This window comes from Danaus plexippus, chromosome 31 (genome assembly GCF_018135715.1).
Source record: "Danaus plexippus chromosome 31, MEX_DaPlex, whole genome shotgun sequence".
Lineage (NCBI taxonomy): Eukaryota > Metazoa > Arthropoda > Insecta > Lepidoptera > Nymphalidae > Danaus > Danaus plexippus.
Window position 1 is genome coordinate 1,167,529 of NC_083558.1, and position 19,873 is coordinate 1,187,401.

Sequence of the window (19,873 nt, forward strand, 5' to 3'; positions counted from 1 at the left end):
CTCGCTGACGTCACTAATGTCACTTGTTTCAGTACGATCCAGATATTTTAAAATGAAACTTCAATTCTTCTAAATGTTCTTGTATTTCTCGAAGGTTCTTCATAATCACATTCTTTATGCTCCGCACTCGCTGAACTCTGCCGTCCGCTGTCGTGCGTCCAGACGTCATATCTATACCAGAATTCAAACATAGTTCTGTTCTCTTTGATTTCGTTTTACTTTTAACAATAGTAACGACGACCAATAAGTTGTTATAATAATTGATGCCAGTTATTTCCATGTTGCATCCGTCATTGAAGCTGCTTGCGCCGATGTATATGATATTGTAAAATATTTTTTCATATTACGTATGTTTATAACTGACAAAGTCCTCGCTGTTATGTAAAATTGTGACGTTACTAAGGAACGCTTATTTGCAACAGTACCTGATTGTGTCACGTGCTATAAAACCTGCATGTTATGAGGGAAGAGTATAAAGTGTTTTAATAATATATGTTCGCCAACCGTCAGCGCCATCTATCGCGTGTCGCGTTACTTCACACAATACAACTGTCATGAAGTGTTCCCGGGAACTACACGGACTGAAGGACACATTATATACTATCTGTTCCTATAATGTTTTAGCTACATTACTATAAATTTTCACCAATATGCGGTCAATACTTTTATATATATATTTATGATGTACCTATGTTTGTTGTTTTTTTACCCAAAAAGTATTGACCGGATATTGATGAAAATTTATAGTAATGTAGCTAAAACATTATAAAACTTGTATATCTTCCGTACCGTCGTAAAGGTAAACAGAAGAATTGGTCAAAATCCTAAATAATATTGTGATCCTTCTACACGTGTACTTTCCATAGTATACATGAAATATTCAATAGAATATTTACGGAAAGATTTCGCTATTTTATTTCCGTTTAAGGTAACCGTTTCATTCTTATCTCCAGGTTCGCATTGACAGACTGCAAACAGACAAACACGTGACAGCATCGACGAAACTACATGCTATGTTAGGTTAAACTATGGAAACTAATTAAAAAAGTGCGCTTAGAACGAAGACGCGGTTTAACAAACACACTGATAGTTAAGTAGTATTTGCATACGTAAGAAATTAGCTGATAAATAGGAGGAAAGCATAATTGTATTATTTTTTTCAATGGAATGTTCCGCCTTTATAAAAATCGCTCCTACGTGTAACGTCGTGTTGGAATGCAAACAGGGATGGGCGGAAAGGAGTTTTTAGTGTTTCTTGAAGACAATCTTTATTAACATAACCTACAAGTAACACTGATTGCCCACGCTCTCGCTGTCTCTTTCTGTCCTTCTTCCAGGAGCGTTGGAAGTTCAACGCAACCTTGTTCGAGTATAAGAAGTTTCACTTCAATAATGTTGTCGCAGTACCTACTTAACATGACACCAGTGCAGCCACAAACACAATTGACCACAGCCGCAGACGCCAAGAAAAGTCGCCAAATATCAAAAATGGAGACACCTCGGTTATAAAAAATACATTAAAACTAATAATAAATTAAAGTTTAAAATCAAACTAAAAATATAATTTTATATACTCGTTATAGTAAATAAATAAGCCTTCTACATCCAACGGCCCAGATGTCAAAACTGTTTTCTTGCAAATGTATAGAAAATAGAATCGTATCTTACATTAAATTAATATCAAATTCTTATAAGAAATAAATCTTTTTATACCTAGATCATTCTATTTAACTCGTCCGTGTACAGGATCGATACTAGCTACGAAACACATACCTAGTGATAGTCGATATCTTTTGAGGGTAGTCGTTTGAATTAAACAAAAATTTTTAACATTACATCCCGCTTTCGATCACGAGTGAGATGAAAGTGCTAGTAAGTCTCATTATATAAGTACATTAATATTTCCAGCCCCTTAAGGATCTCTGATAAATATATCGATTGACTGAGCAAAATACCAATATATATATATAAAGATAGATAAGTTTTAAACCTAAATAAATTTAAATAAAACAATAAGTCTTGATAACGTACGATATGATACACGCGTGTCGGAGTCACAATGCTCGGTCGTGTGATAATATTGCTGTAAGTTATATATAATAAAATATTTTTAGGCCGATTCAATGTTTACCAAGGAAGAATAAAGAAGTTCTTCATATTAGTGTATAATTTGTAAGAACATACGCATCAATGCAACTATACGTTCAGGCTGCGTGAGAACTAAGAAGAGACATACAAAAAAATCTTTTTAAAATTAATGTTTTATCATAGTTAAGTAAACGGTGCCTTAGTTAGTTAGTTTAAATACAAATTATCTTATTTTTTACATTGTTAATTTAAGATCGGGAAACTAAATTAATAAGCACATTAAAGATTCTGTCGTTATGCTTACTGCAAGTTTAAGTACACTAAATACGTGGCGTTTCGCGTTTCTCATCAACCTTAGTTAATACTATGTTGGAAGATTTATGTATGGAAAACTGTTAACGCTACGTATCACGTGACGATGTTACTCGTACTAAGACTCCTTATTTTCAAGAGTTTCAAACCTAAATCAGTAGAAAATTGCTTGCAAGTTAAATATTTGTATACACCTTCATTAGTAATTTGTAATGAGGATTTGAGGAAGCAACATTGGTATAGTAAGTTAAATAAGTTAGTAAGGTCGAAAGCTCGCGAAAATTCTTCCAAATATCCCGTGACCTAGTCCTCGAAGGTCAATACAGATCATTTTTGTAATCGTCTAAAAGCCATTGTCTGTAAAATATAGCGTTTTCGAAATTACTATATTATGAAGTTTGTAGTGTTTTCCAAATAAAAATAATTATTAAGATTTCTTAAAGTTTACACCAAAATTAATACCTTAAATCTTTGATGTAAAATAAGTCTCACAAACAGTTGTGCTATCTGACAAAAATAAATCCGTCAAAGCAACAGACAGTCACATACATATATACATTAAGAATAACGAAGCGTGTGATGCTGGACGAGACGAAACCTCTCATCATTCCATGGATCCCGTGCGGGTCCCGGGTCCATGCAGGGAGAGGAGCTTCAACAGCGCCTGGGACTAAACCAGGTGTAGGTTTAGGGACCCTATCTAACGCGTTAAACGCTCACCTCCACCGTCCAAGCTCCTCTGAACGAAAAACCTCAAACTCTGTATTTAGTTAATACGACAAACTTACAGTTACATAACTACTATAGTCATTCACATACGTTTCGAAAAATCAGTTTTATTTATACACATGGCTTATGACCTCATAAATTTCCCTACAGTGCAGCACAGCACCTGGCGATTGGGGATCTCATTTCCTTCGATGCAAACACTTATTCTCTATACCCTGAAAGTCATATACCCGGTAAGTTATAGTAAAAAAATTACTAAAAATTTATTATATTTGTATAGCTAATGAGATAAGTGAATTACGCTTTGACGTCTTATCAAAGTAATATATGAAGAAAAATAATTTTCAAACGAAAGGCTTTCGTTTTTATTGCAATAAAACAATTTCAATGTTAGCATTCAGTAATATTCTATTAACTTCCTCATTTTCAAAGCCTCGTTATATATACAGGGTGTTTTTATAAAATTACATCTAAGCAACAAAACTTAATGCAAATACCCGAATAATACATCTGTGTCTTCAACTTATTGTGATGTGATCTGAGACTTTCGCGAGTTTTATTCATTTAAATGAAACTAATATTTTTCGGATATACCACGCGGAAACTTCGGGATTGTGTAGTTTTTTAAAATAATAAAATCCGCGTAGTATATCCGAAATATATTAGTTTCATTTAAATTTAACCGATTGTGTTTATTAAACGATATAAGTTTTTATTTACGAGCATTGTTAGACCTAAATATATATTAATATTCAAATTCAAATGTGATATATACAAAAACATTACTATCCGTAACATAACACACGTAGTAAATAGAAGTATCGCTTCTAATACAAATAAAAAGCTTTTTCGTTTTCACGTTTCGATCTATTTAAATTAATTATACCTACATTATAAAAAAAATATGTCACAGGTAACATAAATGGCGGGAAACTCAGTGGATCTCAAAGCTTGGAGCGCGTGTCAGCTGTTAGGAATGTTATGGCAGAGAGAGGAATCGACGCTTTTATAGTACCTACGTCTGACGCGCATAACGTAAGTAAAAACAAGTAGTAAGGATTACGCAAAAAAATAATATGTATGTCTTTGTATAGCAAAAACGATTCAATAACAATCATATATTTCGCTTATTTTATTATAATCTAATTTTCGATTTTAAATATATGTATTTTTTATGTATATAAAATGTTTTTATTCATAAAATTACCTTTCAATAAGTTACCTGTATATAACTTACCTGTCGCCAGTCTCAATATATAGCGCCTACGGATGCTAGACGGGAGTGGCTCTCAGGTCTGTCGGGGTCTGCCGGTACAGCCCTCGTAACAGCCGACCACGCCTTACTGTGGACTGAGGGCAGATACTTCACGCAATTCGATATGCAAGTTGATCCTCGTATTTGGACTCTAATGAGGATTGGTGAGTATTTTAAACCATGACTAACATTTTATAAGGACAAAAAGAAAAACAATATTCTTATATTTTTCATTTTAATATATATTTAGTTTGTATTATCATGACAATTATTTAGGTACTGATGTAACGATCGAGAGTTGGCTAGCGTCTAACATGAGAGGTTCAAGAGTTGGTATTGATCCAACGACCTACACACGCAGTTCTTGGACAACTTTGGAGGTAACCTTATTTAAATATTAACAAATCGCTGGTGGTAGAGCCTAGCTGTGGTCGAGTTGCTGCAGCTCGAACAGGGGCTGGCTCGACCGAGGAAGTGCCACCCTCTCACAGAAGATTGGAGAAGTAGTCTTTAATGGCTGCGTTTCGTCCGCTGAGTGAGAGAGCCGGGCGCCGCTTCCCTTTTCCCTCCCTTTCCCACTTTTTCATCCCCCCCTTCCCTAATAGAGAGTGGCAACACATCCGCAAATCTATGTTGTGGATGTCCATTGGCGATAGTACTACCTCCATCAAGTAGGCAGTCTGCTCGGTTGCCCGCTTTAGATTTAAAAAAAAATAATAATACTATAAAAGAAAATTATAGCAAAAAAAATTAAAACTTTTAATAACATCAGTAGAAATGTATACAGAAATAGATTAAGGTAGTAATAGTTTACCTTAAAGTCACATAATCCACACTTCTAGTAAGCACAGATATGTCAATTTTATTTCTCACAGCGATAACTAGTTTTAATATCGAAAACTTTATATAAATCTTTACATGACAGCGACATTATGTCGTGGTTTAAATTGTTAACAAGCTAAACAATTAATTACTATTTTTAGCGACAACTTTTGTATATTTTTAGAATGCAGTGCGTAACGCAAACATAAGTATTGTACCAATTTACGATAACACGGTGGACGAGGCTAGAAGAAGGGTTTCGGACCCCCCTCCCGCCAGGCCTAACGAGCCGTTGTTGGCGCTCACAGTAAATTTCACGGGTAAGTTACATATAAGTTAAGGTAAATCGTAGAACATAAATGAAACTAATATTTTCGGATTCATCGTCATCATCATCAGCCTATCGGAGCCCACTGCTGAGTAAGGCCTCTTCTCGCATGGAGAAGGTTAGAGCATTAGTCACCACGCTCGCTCAAGACGGGTTGGCGATTTGAATCTTATAATTTAAATTATAACTCCAGGTTTCCTCACGATGTTTTCCTTCACCGTCCGTCAGTGGTGTCTAAACACTCTTACAAAGTACTTATGACTCGGAAAAAATCCCATTGGTACTCGCCAGGTTTCGAACCCTCGCCCTCACGCGTGAGAGGCGGGTCTTTAACCTCCAGCCCACCACGACTTTTAATTTTCAGATTACTTCGCGTATTTTATTATTTTTTAAACTAAACACTCCAAACGTTTCGGTTACCTTGCTGCAACCGTGATCACGGACGTACTAGATGAAAAATCATACTCATATATATATATACATATATAACGGTGAAGGAAAACATCGTGAGGAAACCTGGTCTTATAATATCAAATTATAAGTTTGAAATCGCCAACCCGTCTTGAGCAAGCGTGGTGATTAATGCTCAAACCTTCTCCATGCGAGAAGAGGCTTATGCTTAGCAGTGGGCTTCCGATAGGCTGATGATGATGATGATGATGATGATGATGACATATATATATATGTCATTTAAATGAATACTCGCGAGTCTTAGCTCTGGTCGCGTAGAACATACTTCTTCATATATATTCCTCAACCAATAATTCATATAATTGTTGTGAGGGCCTGTTTTTTATGTGAATGTTATAATCTATTCCAGGGAGAGCGTCGAGTGAGAAAATATCGAGTCTAGTGGCTCAGACCCGTGCGAAAGGCGCCTCGGCGTTAGTGCTTACCGCGCTGGATGACATTGCGTGTAAAAATATTAAAGTTTCATATATATATATAATTTTAAGGACTATCTCAAATATAATATTAACTATTTTAACTATTAATTTCATTTGTATATGAAAAATATAAAATTAATTCCGAGCTTTTGATTATTTGTTTGTTCTCAGACGGAATCGATATAGTTTAAAGCACTGCAAAAAGTGAAAAATGTAAAAAAAAAATACATTTATAGAGAAAATAATAATGAATTATAAACAAAAGGGCTTGCAGATTGGTGTGCTCGTTTCACGAAAAATATACAAACACAAACACACGAAATTAGTGTCAAAACGAGCTCGAAAACTTCGTATACGTACAAACATACAAGTGATGCTAAGACAGGCGTATTAATATATATATAAATATCACAGAGAATACTTAGAGTAAAACTTAGAGAATATAGAGACTAAAACGACAGAGAATACTTAGAGTAAAACGGGAAATTTTATATATATATATATTAGTGAAACGGGAAATTTTCCCGCAAAATACCTACTAATCAATTTTTTCTTCCCAGACGTCTTAAACATCCGCGGCTCGGACATCCCCTACAATCCCGTTTTCTTCTCCTATCTGGTCGTCCAAGTTAATTCGGTGATAATTTATACGTGAAAATTTTACTTCTGTTACACTAGCTTTTGTCAACGTGTTTGTCCAATTGAAACTCATTATTTACTATCACTTCAATAACATAAATTGCTTTCAGCGAGTCCTCCATATATGTTGATGGTAAGAACAATAACGAAGAACATTCTAGACATTTCCCTCGGATCGTAACATGTAAAATTTTGACAATCATATCGTTTTGTACCAAGAATACACCTTCAGTGTTACAATCATCGCATTTTAAGATCAAAAACGAGTAATAAATATCACTCATGCAGCTCGAATGATTGCTTTGAACAAAAACCTCACGAATTCCCTTAGTTTTTTGGCAAAAAAAAATTGTCTTTTTTAATATCAGTTAATGGTTATTTATAAGTTAATTGACATCGTTTGACAGGCAAATTCGAATGTCACCCTTTTTTGGGGGGACGGGAAGCTATCGGGAGATATATGGCAACATTTGCAGTCAGAGGGCGCGGAACTCGACTGTCGACCGTACGAAGAGATATTTGATTACTTGGCCAGCATGGTGGTAAGTCACATAACAACACAATTACCGCGTTTAATTTATTAATTTATTTATTTATTGATGTACCAAGAGTTACAAAATTAGTTACAAAAGAGAATTGATGTACAAAGGATAACTTATCTCTAAAAAGAGATCTCTAGCAGAAACCCTATTGATAAAGGAAACTAGATGAGAAAGCACAGTAGGTATAATAAAAATAGAGAAGGAAAAATAAAGAGATTTATATATAAGCATACAAAAATATATATAAAATAAAAGGAAATTTAGATATTATACATACATAGATATATACACATAAATATATACAAATAGTATAAATATATAAACATAATATATAACTTAGTTATATCATTTAAGTTTAAGTTATTTACAACTTACACTAAATATCATTTCATGCAAACGTTAGTTATAATTTTGATGTACGGATTGCAGCCAAAAAAATGTATTTTTGTATCAGCTAATTATCTTAATTAGAAGAAAAGAAAGTTTTAATTGTCTCGTGAATAGATATCTTATATGTTTCGTTCATTCGTTCATTCCTTCATTCGTTCCATTCAGAGGCTCCTCCCGCCCGGCAGCACCGTCTGGCTACCGACTGGTGGCAGCCAAGCGATATATCTAGCCCTTGAAGTGGTTTGTACCTAACTTTGTGATTCTTTATTATTGATTGATTGATTATTGGTTTACCAAGATTTTTGTCTGTTTTTTTCTAATCCATAACCTTGTGGAGGGCTAAATTTTCTTCGAGTAATGATTCTAGGAATGTAGTTAATTAAAATAAAATAGGATTTTGATATATATATATTTTTAATTTTATTTTTTCAATAGTTTCTTCTTTTCCGGCGTAAGAACGATAGTTGCCATACGTAAAAAAAAATGATTTTTTAATTTGTATATTTTTTTTGTTATTGAAATATTTATCTGAAAGCCAAAAAGACGATATATATATTTTTGTTTGCTTAAAAAATTTATTTATTGGTTCGTTTCACAACAGAACAGTGCGGTGACAACAGTCTCAACAACATCCCCTGTTGTTATGATGAAGTATTTGAAAAATGATGTGGAGCTCGGGGTGAGATTCAACAAAGTTTTCTTATATATATACATATAATAGGACAGTAAAAATCTAATGTCTGTACAGTAAATATTTTTCCAGAAAACTTATAGGAGGCAATTAAAGAAGGGTCATAGAAACCAAAAAAACAATTTTTGGAATTTTTGTCTGTCTGTCTGTCTGGCACGTTATAACTTCAAAACTACTCAACGGATTTGAACGCGGTCTTCACAGTTGGATTACATATAATTAGGAGCGTTGTCAAAACTTTGTTTCATCAAAATCGGTTAAGGAAAAAGAAGTTATGGTCAATTTTAAGTTTGATATATATGGTTATGCGAAAACCAAAACGCGGGCGTCGCCGCGGGCAACAGCTAGCAAGTAAATAAAATTACAATCTCACTATACTACATTATACAACACGTTTTCTTGTCGACTGTAACCCTTATCAAAGACGAGATGCAAGTGTCTGTCAGTTAGTCTTGTCATTTGTCATCTACCGCCAACGATCTCTTAATATTCTCTCTTACCTTACGCTTTACGAAGATTACAGATAAATAAACTCACAGCGAACCTAAAAATATAGCTGTAACATTATAAATCGCTTAGCTTATCCGTAAAACATACCTAGTTTTTTTCAAATAAGTAACGGAAAAAAAAATATCTTATATATAAAGATTACTTACCATCTAAAAAAATTAAATGATTCCTACCTAATTGCTATATTATTCTAGGAACAGGTAAAAATTACATCTACCTACATTGAAAAAAATTTTTTTTGTAGATAATAATTTATAATACTATAAATCGTTATTTGTATATCACAAGGGTTTTAGATCCGCCCATGTGAAGGACGGAGTGGCTGTTGTGAGGTTTCTGCGCTGGGTACACGAACAGGTGGATTCTGGAGCTGATGTGACAGAGATAAACGTAGTTGACAAACTGGACGAGCTTAGGAGGTAAGGGTTTGTTACGTTGCTCATTTAACCAGCTATAGATATATCGGATTTATTACAAATTCATTGTTTTAAAGACAGGACGCCAGCCTCGCTGTCGTCACTAACGTCACTCGTTTCATACGTTCCAGATATTTTAAAATGAAACTTCAATTCTTCTAAATGTTCTTGTATTTCTCGAAGGTTCTTCATAATCACATTCTTTATGCTCCGCACTCGCTGAACTCTGCAGTCCGCTGTCGTGCGTCCAGACGTCATATTTATACCAGAATTCAAACATAGTTCTATTCTCTTTGATTTCGTTTTACTTTTAACAATAGTAACGACGACCAATAAGTTGTTATAGTAATTGATGACAGCCTTGAGTTATTTCCATGTTGCATCCGTCATTGAAGCTGATAGCGCCGATATATATATATGTCAATTTAATTGAATATTTATTGACATTTAAGTCAATTCCATATATTTTCTAACAAACCCCCCAAAATATTTTACATTCGAATATTTATACGGATTTATGTATATTTTATTAAAAAAATTAGTTGACCTTTTTTTTTTTAATATTTGCTTAAAACAGAAACGATTAGAGTAATATATATTTTTCTGATTTACTACGCGTTTTTTGTTATTACGTTAACTACGTACTCCGACGTGTCGGTTAGTTCACAGCCAGCGTGAGTTATGTGGTTTTAAAATCAAATAACGCGATACAATTAGCTTCTTATACTCACGAAAGTTTTAAATTTCAACATTTTTGTATATATATATATATACATATTTAGGTTTCTAACAAAATTATTAAAAAAATAAAGTTGCCTCATAAAGCCAGTACTTTTAACTAGAACAAACTCGTTATTATCTTAAATCGAAACACCTTCAATAAGTTAAATTCAATTTACAAACACACAAGTCACGTCGATAAAATACTTTCCCGCGTAAAAGTGACCAAACCAGATGTCATCGCTGTGACGTCACTTCGGGTGCGTTCGGGAATTTTAAGGATCGGTTCAAATTAAATGTGTGTTCCCTAAATATATATATAGGGTTTAGATGATGAAATAAAAAAAAAATCGAATTTAAATTCTTATTATTATTTACTAACTTAGAGTATGCAAAATAAAAACACGCGTTATGTTTGGAATGCGATTGAAGTGTAAGTTTATAGAGCTTGAAAGAATACTTCTTAGAGTAAGGAGCTGATGAGACAGCTTCCAGTCTACTGTGATCTTCTGTGAGAGTGAACTGTCCATTACTTACACGCAGAACAGCTATACTCATTTAAGGTCAAATAAATATCTATCTGAATCTATATATAAATTTGTCATTAAGAATCGAAGAAGTAACTAGCCTATGTAGAGATTTGTGAGGTATCTACTTTATTTCTGCTAATTTCAGCATATGTTGTGATGTATTTTAGCGAGGAGGAGTATTACATGGGACCCTCGTTTGCGACTATCGCCGGCGCCGGTGCCAACGGGGCTGTGATACATTACAAGCCGTCGCGTGACGCTGAACAAACCGTTATCGGCAGGAACGACATGTTGTTGGTGGATTCCGGAGGGCAATACATGTATGATAATTATATTTAAATATCAATAGATTGTTTTTACTCGTGTCAAAACAAAGTGCCGGTCAAAATCAAGGTAAACGGCTCGTATAACTTGTTTCATTATTATATAATTATTTATTTCTCGTTTCTACCTCTAAAGTCTGTATGGAACTAAGTTTGTCGGGTACTAAGCGTTTTTTATTATTCTGTAGCCGCATGAACCCGACGTTTCGGTTCCTTTACGCCTTACGGCAAACCTGAAGACGAAGACGAGATGAATTTAAATTGTCGAGATCCTATATGTATATGTCGGAGTAGGAAGCGCTTTGTTGTTTTTTGTAAAGTGTGACGTCAGCATAACTGACGTCACCAATGACTATTCTTGATGGTCGTCAGGATCTCAGACTCTTGAAGGTAACCTCGTAGACGATTTGACGAACACCTTGCTTCGAAGAGGTCCGTACACTGCAACGGCTCGAGCGAGACTATCGTAATATATCGAGGTCATCTCGGGCCCCCGGGAAGCCGGGGTCGAGGTTAGCTTTTCGGGGCATTGGCCCCCGGAGCTGGCTACGACTCCGCCTGTGAATCCAGGCGGGTCGTTGGGGCGGGCGTTTGCAGCCCTGGTGTCATATCAGGGAGGCCGCGGGCGAGGCGTGGTCCAGAGACTTAGGTCTCGAATGGGCTGCCTCCAGCCTGCGGCAGTGAAATCCAGGTAGTCGTGCCCGCGTGTTGGTCGGACGTGGCGAGTCTCACTGTGAGCCAGGACACGTCACCGGTGGTTAGACACCAGGTGGCGTCCGATGGGGTCATCTTCTTGTCTTTGCCGTCGGGGTCCGTTTCACTTTTTAAGGCGGGTGTTCAGGTAGGATAAGTCCAAGTGGGGCCTCGGGAAGATCTCGCAGCAGGGCGTAACCATCCGGCGGGCGTCCATGGTACAGGGCCGCTTCACGGATGTGGTATCGTAACCTTTACTGTCGCCTCTATTTATACCAACATTGTTGTGACTACCCTTACACTGTTGGCTCCGCAGGTGGTCACGCGGGTGACGCCAGATAATTTCAACTACCCTCAATTATTAGTTATTCAAATAATATCAATTGCGCCGACATATAAAATAAAAACGCGTAGTATCCGATAAACTTCGTTTAATTTAGCTACATACACGAAAAAATCTTAGATATCCTTTTGTCCTTATCGTCTTAGGTTAACCAAAAATCAAATAATATTTGGACAGCCTTCAAAAGTTATTTCAGCTTCACAAAAACTACGCACAAAACATAATGTACATAAAATTGCGTTCCTAGTAAAAGTGTCATTAATTTTACAATCAAATATTAATGATTTAGGCGAAGCGAAGCGAAGAAGAAAATAATCTAGTCTGCTCCCTTAGCATGTTTAATGGAAGTGAGTGCTTTATATCATTTTTTACAGGGATGGCACGACAGATATCACACGCACGCGACACATGGGAACTCCAACGGATATACAAAAACAGACATTCACCAGGGTTTTGAAGGGTCAGATAATGTTGGCCACAGCCGTCTTCCCTAGAGGCACTCTAGTAAGTTAATACTCCCAGTATTTTATTTTGAAGTTTGCAAACAAATAACCTTTTACCGCTTCGTAATCGCAAAATAAAATAGCAAAATTATGTACGTACATATGCTACAGCAAGTGAGTATGTTCAGACATCCTATAATGATCTTCTTTTTTACGTTAAATATTAACAAGGAGTCGTAAATATGATAAGTCATTAAGTTGCTGTTTACTCAAAAATCTCAAAAAGCGTTTTAACTTTCTAATAAATGACTAAACAGGGTAGGGATTTGGAGACATTTGCTAGACGGTATCTGTGGGACGTCGGTTTGAACTACGCCCATGGCACGGGACACGGCGTCGGACACTTCCTGAACGTGCACGAGGGACCCGTCGGCATTATGAACATGGCCAGCGATCCGGGGCTAGAACCCGGGATCATTATGAGTAACGGTGAGTAAACAAGGTAAAGCTGAGTAACTACGCGAGTAATTACGAAATATTTTTTTTAATCTATTTAAAATTTTATTTTATTAATTTATTTCATTTTCTGAAAAAGTTTTGTGAATGTCGCGTATATAAAGTTGTGTTTTTTTAGTACATTTTTAATTTAATTTATTAAGAACCTTTTTTTTTTGGGTATAAATATTTTAATTATGTATTTTTTTACAGAACCGGGTTATTACGAGGTGGGTGAATATGGAATAAGACACGAGGACATCGTTGAGGTCATAAATTTAACTAAGGACTCCGACCATATACACGTGAGTACTGAGCAGTGTGCTTTACAGCGACATCGTCCGTGTGGACTTGCGAATTATGTTCGGACACTGATAGTAGGGGAAAATATAATAGAAGATACAAATATATTTTGTTTATTTTAGACTCTGAGTTATGTTATTTATTTAAATGAGGCCTGATCTGTATAAGGCCATAAGATATATATATATACGTCAATTATTTTGAATGACTGTTATTTGAGACAAAACCTCTCATCATTCCATGGATCCACCATGCGGGCGTCGGGTCCATGCAGGGAGAGCTTCAACAGCGCGCCTGGGACTTGACCCAGGTGGAGGTTTAAGGGTCCTATCTAACGCGTTAAACGCTCACCACCACTTCCCAAGCTCCCCTCTACCTAACCAAATTCTGACGAAATATATGAGCAATAAATATTATATAGTAAAATTTTGTCATTTTATTAATATTTTTGTTACAGGCGAAGAACATTATCGGCAATTTCGCCGGTCGCAGTCCGACAGCGTTTTATACGATATCCCTCGCTCCACACCAGACCAGCTGCTTGGACGTCGACATCATGAGCGATGACGAGGTGCTCGCTTGGTTATTGATACGAAATTTAAAGTTTTAAAAATCTTGGCAAAAAATTAAACTGATGTGATCTGATTACGTCGCGTATTGTATTATTTAAAATACATAATCTAGTGATCCCGGTCACTGAAAGGTAACCGAAACGTAGGGATTTAGTTTGAAAATATAATAAATGACGGGGAAACGATCCGAAAATCTCAGCACTCGTGATCTTTGTATACATTACTTAATGAAGAAAGTTTAAGTTTTAAACTGCATACATGTTTTCGGTAACTTGTGAATCTTGTAGTTTAAAATTCGTCAATCCTGCCAACAATACACGAGCAACTGCTCGATTTTGACATCATAAGAAAGATTATTTGATATTTTTCGTCTTATTCCGTTGTTTAATGTTCCTAACTTAACCGTCTTGGGGACTGTATTTTAAGTCAATACGCTCTTTTCTCGCTGAATTGTTATCTCTAAAACTAAAGATGGCAGCGGAGATACGATCAGATACGTGTAGGGTATGACTACACGTCCCAGACAAAAAAAAAACCTGTGAAAGATCGTGAAAAATAGGAATAAAAAAAAAATTAACGCTCAATATTATCTATATTTATGTATATATACTATATTTCAGATTAATATTATCTATATTTACAGATAAGATACTTAAACGAATATCACGCGCGGGTGCTATCTACCCTGGGACCGATATTACGAGGACGTGATTTAGACAAAGACTACGAATGGCTGGAGAGAGAATGCGCTCCGATACAAAGAAGCTCGGCTGTTCTGGTCAAATCATCACCATTCCTCCTCATCATCATCAGCCGTCTATGGTACATACCATAGATATGTGATATAGAATAAAAAATAATAAAAATAATACTAGAAAATTATAATATTAGTTTTATTGCTTCAAATAAAATAATATTTGATATGATTCAAGGGACTGTACTTTGAAAATGTTAGAAATGGCTCGTAAAATGCGGGTCAATGTTACAAATAATAATGAAATATAAGGTGAATGTGCGTAAAGAACAATAAGGTAGGTACCAAAAACACGATTTTAAACAAACGACAAAGCAGTCACATATTAGCCTTTGTTTATATATATATATGTTTGATTGGTACGTAACCTATTATATTTAGTTATATTGATTAAATTAAGATTTTTTAATATACTTACATGGTCTGAGGTCATTGCGATTATTTCATTATCATCATCATCATCAGCCTATCGGAGTCCACTGCTGAGCAAGGCCTATATATTTTATGAATCTCTCAACTACCTCTGAGCCACGAAAGTACTTTAAAACGATTACGATTTGTTCATCACCGCTTTATGATAGTTATATAAATCGGAATATCCAGTGGAAATCCAAATATTCTTATTATTATTATTTGAAAACAACAAGCAAGGAAAACAAAATAACTGATTTGTGTATACACAACCTGCTAGCTGATTAAAACTATCATAATACTATTTATTAAAACGAATAACATTACCTTTCTTTTAGTTCATTCTCAACTGGTCGAACACCCTCCCTTCGTTATTATCTTAATTTTATTATCAAACGACAATATTGAAAATCTACTCGTAATTAATTTCGATAACCACACATCACCAGCACTGAGCTCACAGCTGTAATTTTCCATAATTCATTATTAAATTAATTGAAACTTATTCACTTGCGCTTAGAAAGACAAATGACAATATTCAATAATAACAAAATGGCGGCAAAAATATATGAACAGTTCACCGACCAATCAGAGAGCCGCGTCTCATTTGACAATTAACGGACTTTCTACGACATTTTAAACGAAAAAAAGGAAGCAGTGCTTCTCGAATACAACACATGCATAGGTTTTTGCACACACACATGCAAACATTTTCTTATACAACATGAGATTTGGAAAATTTGGAAAATAAGCACCGAGTAGTTCTGCCTACCGCCGCTCTAGCTGCATAGCGGCGCTAGCAGTAAGCGGCCGATGGTTCATTTTTACATTGATAGATGGCACTTTTAACAAATGTTGAATCAAATGTCATTTTATTAAATGTCTGTAAACATTCGTATTGCGTAATGCATGATTAAAAGTATCTTAGTAAGAATTAAACAATATAGTTTTAGTTGTTATATGGGTAGGGTATGTAGTGTTCATTTGCATTTGTGGGTAGTTTTTCAATTACAGAGCATAATGCGACTCGGTGGCACATGATGCGGAAGTGTGCTTATTTGGAACGTAAATTAGTTTTCTAATGCACTAGTTGAGTGCGCTTAGTTCAGGGTTGAGAATAAAAATACTCATACAAAAGTGTAGTAGGTCTGTAATAAAAATTTATTTATAGTTTTAAATATCAAAATGAAAATGTGTTCACATTTTATGTATGGAATATAAAAAAAAAATCAATGTTTATACTTAATCCATCCTTACGTATACTTTTTAACAGGGTCTGAATTAACTTTTTGAATATTTTGAAAAAACTACAAGACGAAAGCCTAACATTTTTTTCTCAACAATATTAAATATTAAGAAAAAAACACCTGTTAATTTTCTGTCACTGAGGTTGGTACAGACTGCACGCATCACGCGAGAGCAGTACTTTTGAGAGTGCTTGATCGTGCGAAGCGTTGCTGCAGTTGTAACCTTCAACGATAATCATTATGGCACATAATGCGCTCTGGTGCTGTAATAGGAAAACTACCATTGCGTGCACGCCACTGCAGAATGGCTGAAGCGAGTATTTACAGTTTTCAAATACGAGGTGACACTTAAATGTTGCCATTACAACATTATAATTAATTATAATCTGTCATAAAATACTTCTAAGGATTAATATATAGGAAGTGAATGTTCATTTTCTACAGCGCTGTCGAAGTTAGTCTCAATTTTAGATCGTTTTTTGTAATTTTATTACGATGTGAAGAATATTACGATTTATTTATAAATATGGTCATTGGTCGTGAGCCAGTTTCCGTCTCTTTTATTATTTGAAACTACACATTATCGTGGTTATTTTTACAACTATATCCAGCCATAGAAAGCTTTTTATTATGCGAATCGTAAGCCTTCTCGTGAAATGAGATCTATATTTCGTAAGTATTAATTTAAATAAAACTAATATTTTCTGATCTCATACGAATGTCTGATATTCACATCTCGTCTGCCCGTGATCACGGTTGCTAAGAAGTAAACGAAACGTCGGCTGTGTTTAGTTAACATAATTATAACGTGTAGACTGTAGTACATCCGAAAATATTAATTTTTATTTTTGAGTTCTCGTAATTCAACCTATTGTGTTTTAAAATCTGTTCCGCAAATATTTTCTATATATTAACAAACATCACTATCATCAAATTATGATTTTTTTGGATATACATACAACCTTATGACAAATGACAGGACCAACTAACAGACACCTTCATCTCGTCTACGTGTTATAAAGGTAACGAAACGTAGGGAAAATGTAAAATGAAAAATAAAATAGTGCGTAGTCCCTTCGCTTTGAAGAAATGTAACTTCGTAATGTTAGAACGAAAACAGGGAGTGCTAGAAATATATTTTTAAGGATTTTTTTTGTTTCTTTAAGACTAACTTCAATAATCTTACATACAAGTCACAATTGATTGCTCGCAAGGGATCGACCGCCTCGCTCTGTCTCTTTTTATATCCCCCCTACCGACCGTTAAATATTTAACGCAACCTTATAGGCAGCATAAGAAGTTTCACATAAGTAATAAATACGCGTAATACATCCGTAAAACTTATCTTAGATTTCACTGCTGTCAGATGCTTTCCGCTGCATTCTTCCCAATATGTTTTTTTAATTAAACTGTTCTTAATTTATATCAGCCCCTTTCTTTCAATTACCTATCGCATGTCGCATTACAGCTGGAATAGAGTGGGGCGATCTATTCATCTCAACTATAATATAAAAATCCTTAGTGAAATGCACGTAAGAATATTTTTTCAAAATTTTACTTAAAATGAAACATTACCGACTAAAACGATTGCTTTATTTATATTTTTTCTGATGTCTTAAAAAAGACCTTAAATGTATTCTCTGGGGACACGTTAAGACAAATCGGTTTTAAATTTTTTTCAATTTATGTATGTATTAGAAACACGTATCAGTACTAATATAGGCGGATATATGAATATTCAATATCCTTTGCACAGATAAAAAAATTATAATGAGTTATCTATTCTGCATAGATCTCCACTTATACTAACATAAATCTGTATTTATGAACCTTAAACTGTCCGTTTGACTGTCAAATACGCGAAACTGATAGTATACGTTCAGAAACAGCAAGATCGCTGATGAAGTGAAGTAAAAATAAACAACACAACAAATTAATTACTTATTTAATACATAAATCACTACAGAATTCGCTATACAATTCAGTTTTTCTCACGGTAGTTCTTGATATTGACGAGGACGTACGCCGGGATGGACAACCAGCTCACCACCATCAGGCCGGAGAGGAAGATAAGCTCCTGGGGCACGAGGGTTGGATTAATCATAATATTACACAAACACACACACACACATATATATATATATATATATATTCTGTGTACTTTCCCCAGGTTTGTTTAACAGAAGCCTATATTTAATTTTTCATAGTATATATATATATATTTATATATTTAAGTAAATATGTAAATTTTTCTCTAATTTCAAATATTTATAGGACTTCACCAGTTTGATTAAATCTTTTATAATTTCAGGTAAAAAATTCCAGACATATCGTGTTTTGCTTGAAACCTTCCTCAATTGATGGGAAATCTATGAAGTAAATTGTTTTGTATAATGAAAAATTACTTTACGAGATTACATCGTACAAACTGACTAACGTGTCGGCTTTGTATTGCTATCGGTATAAGCAACAATTTTATTTTCTGTGTCTATTATAAGTAAACAGTGTTTAAAATATAAAGAGGTCGCAAGTATAAAAGATCTACCGATAACGAAATAGTGGATTTTTTTTGTCTATTTTAACAAAAATTGTGTCAATAATTTTGTTTTAAATATTATTGTTCTTAGTAAATACTTTTTGTTGAATATTTATTATAAAACGACACTGATTTTTTATTGTCTTTGGGTAACTTTTTTTATTTTATTAATTTAATAGTGTGGGTAATAGATTATGAGACATCAGACAAACATATTTCTTGGGGCTACGCCCTCATTCACACTGGAATTGATCAATATTCTGCCAATATCAATGTTTTCGTTTGTCCGACCATTTACAGTCTTAATTACTGCCTGAAGGATACAAGGAGGAGTTTGAAAGCATATATTTAATTATTAAAATTATTTAAAGAGTATATATAGTTCTAATTTTACGAGAACAAAATAAATTTTGAGATATATTAATTTATTGTCACATTTAAAAACTGCTGATATTTAAAGAGAAGGTTTTATGAGTTTTTATTATTTATAAGAACATGTTATACATTATTAGATTAATATCGTTTGGCGACATTTTCTCGCATATTTTATATAAGAATTACATCATTATTGTCTTTAAATAAAACATATATAAATTAGCAATTTCGGTTTTTGAGTGTCTGTGGGGACTTTAAGACAGATTTGTTGATTGAATTAATTTATCGAGAAACATACATGTTATACATATATAAAATATTTGTGGTTCTATCGAGAAAATCAATTATTTAAGATATTATGTCAAAATTATCAGGAAATGACATTAATATTTTAAATGTCTCACATATTTTACGAATTCGTTTAGAAAATCAGTTTGATAGTACACGTAAAACTAAAAGAATTAAAAAATTAACCGAACAAAGTCATACAGAAAACCTAGTAAATAAATCAACTAGGTC

At 34.4% G+C, this 19,873-nt stretch overlaps 1 protein-coding gene across 2 annotated transcripts; it reads left to right on the forward strand.

Annotated features, from left to right (window-relative positions):
* The first annotated feature begins 2,007 nt into the window (after positions 1 to 2,007).
* LOC116778268 (xaa-Pro aminopeptidase ApepP-like) lies at positions 2,008 to 14,903 on the forward strand. Of its 2 annotated transcripts, XM_061525920.1 has the most exons (18): positions 2,008 to 2,085; positions 3,280 to 3,362; positions 4,043 to 4,164; positions 4,377 to 4,548; positions 4,661 to 4,764; positions 5,391 to 5,526; positions 6,355 to 6,450; positions 6,982 to 7,058; positions 7,468 to 7,602; positions 8,158 to 8,232; positions 8,594 to 8,671; positions 9,482 to 9,612; positions 11,027 to 11,179; positions 12,593 to 12,722; positions 12,979 to 13,150; positions 13,370 to 13,461; positions 13,917 to 14,030; positions 14,675 to 14,903. In XM_061525920.1, the coding sequence occupies exons 1-18, from the start codon at positions 2,060 to 2,062 to the stop codon at positions 14,864 to 14,866; spliced, it is 2,088 nt and encodes a 695-aa protein (XP_061381904.1). In that variant the 5' UTR covers positions 2,008 to 2,059; the 3' UTR covers positions 14,867 to 14,903. The 2 variants fall into 2 exon arrangements, with proteins under 2 accessions (XP_061381904.1, XP_061381905.1); XM_061525921.1 differs by lacking the exons at positions 12,979 to 13,150; positions 13,370 to 13,461.
* Positions 14,904 to 19,873: the final 4,970 nt, after the last annotated feature.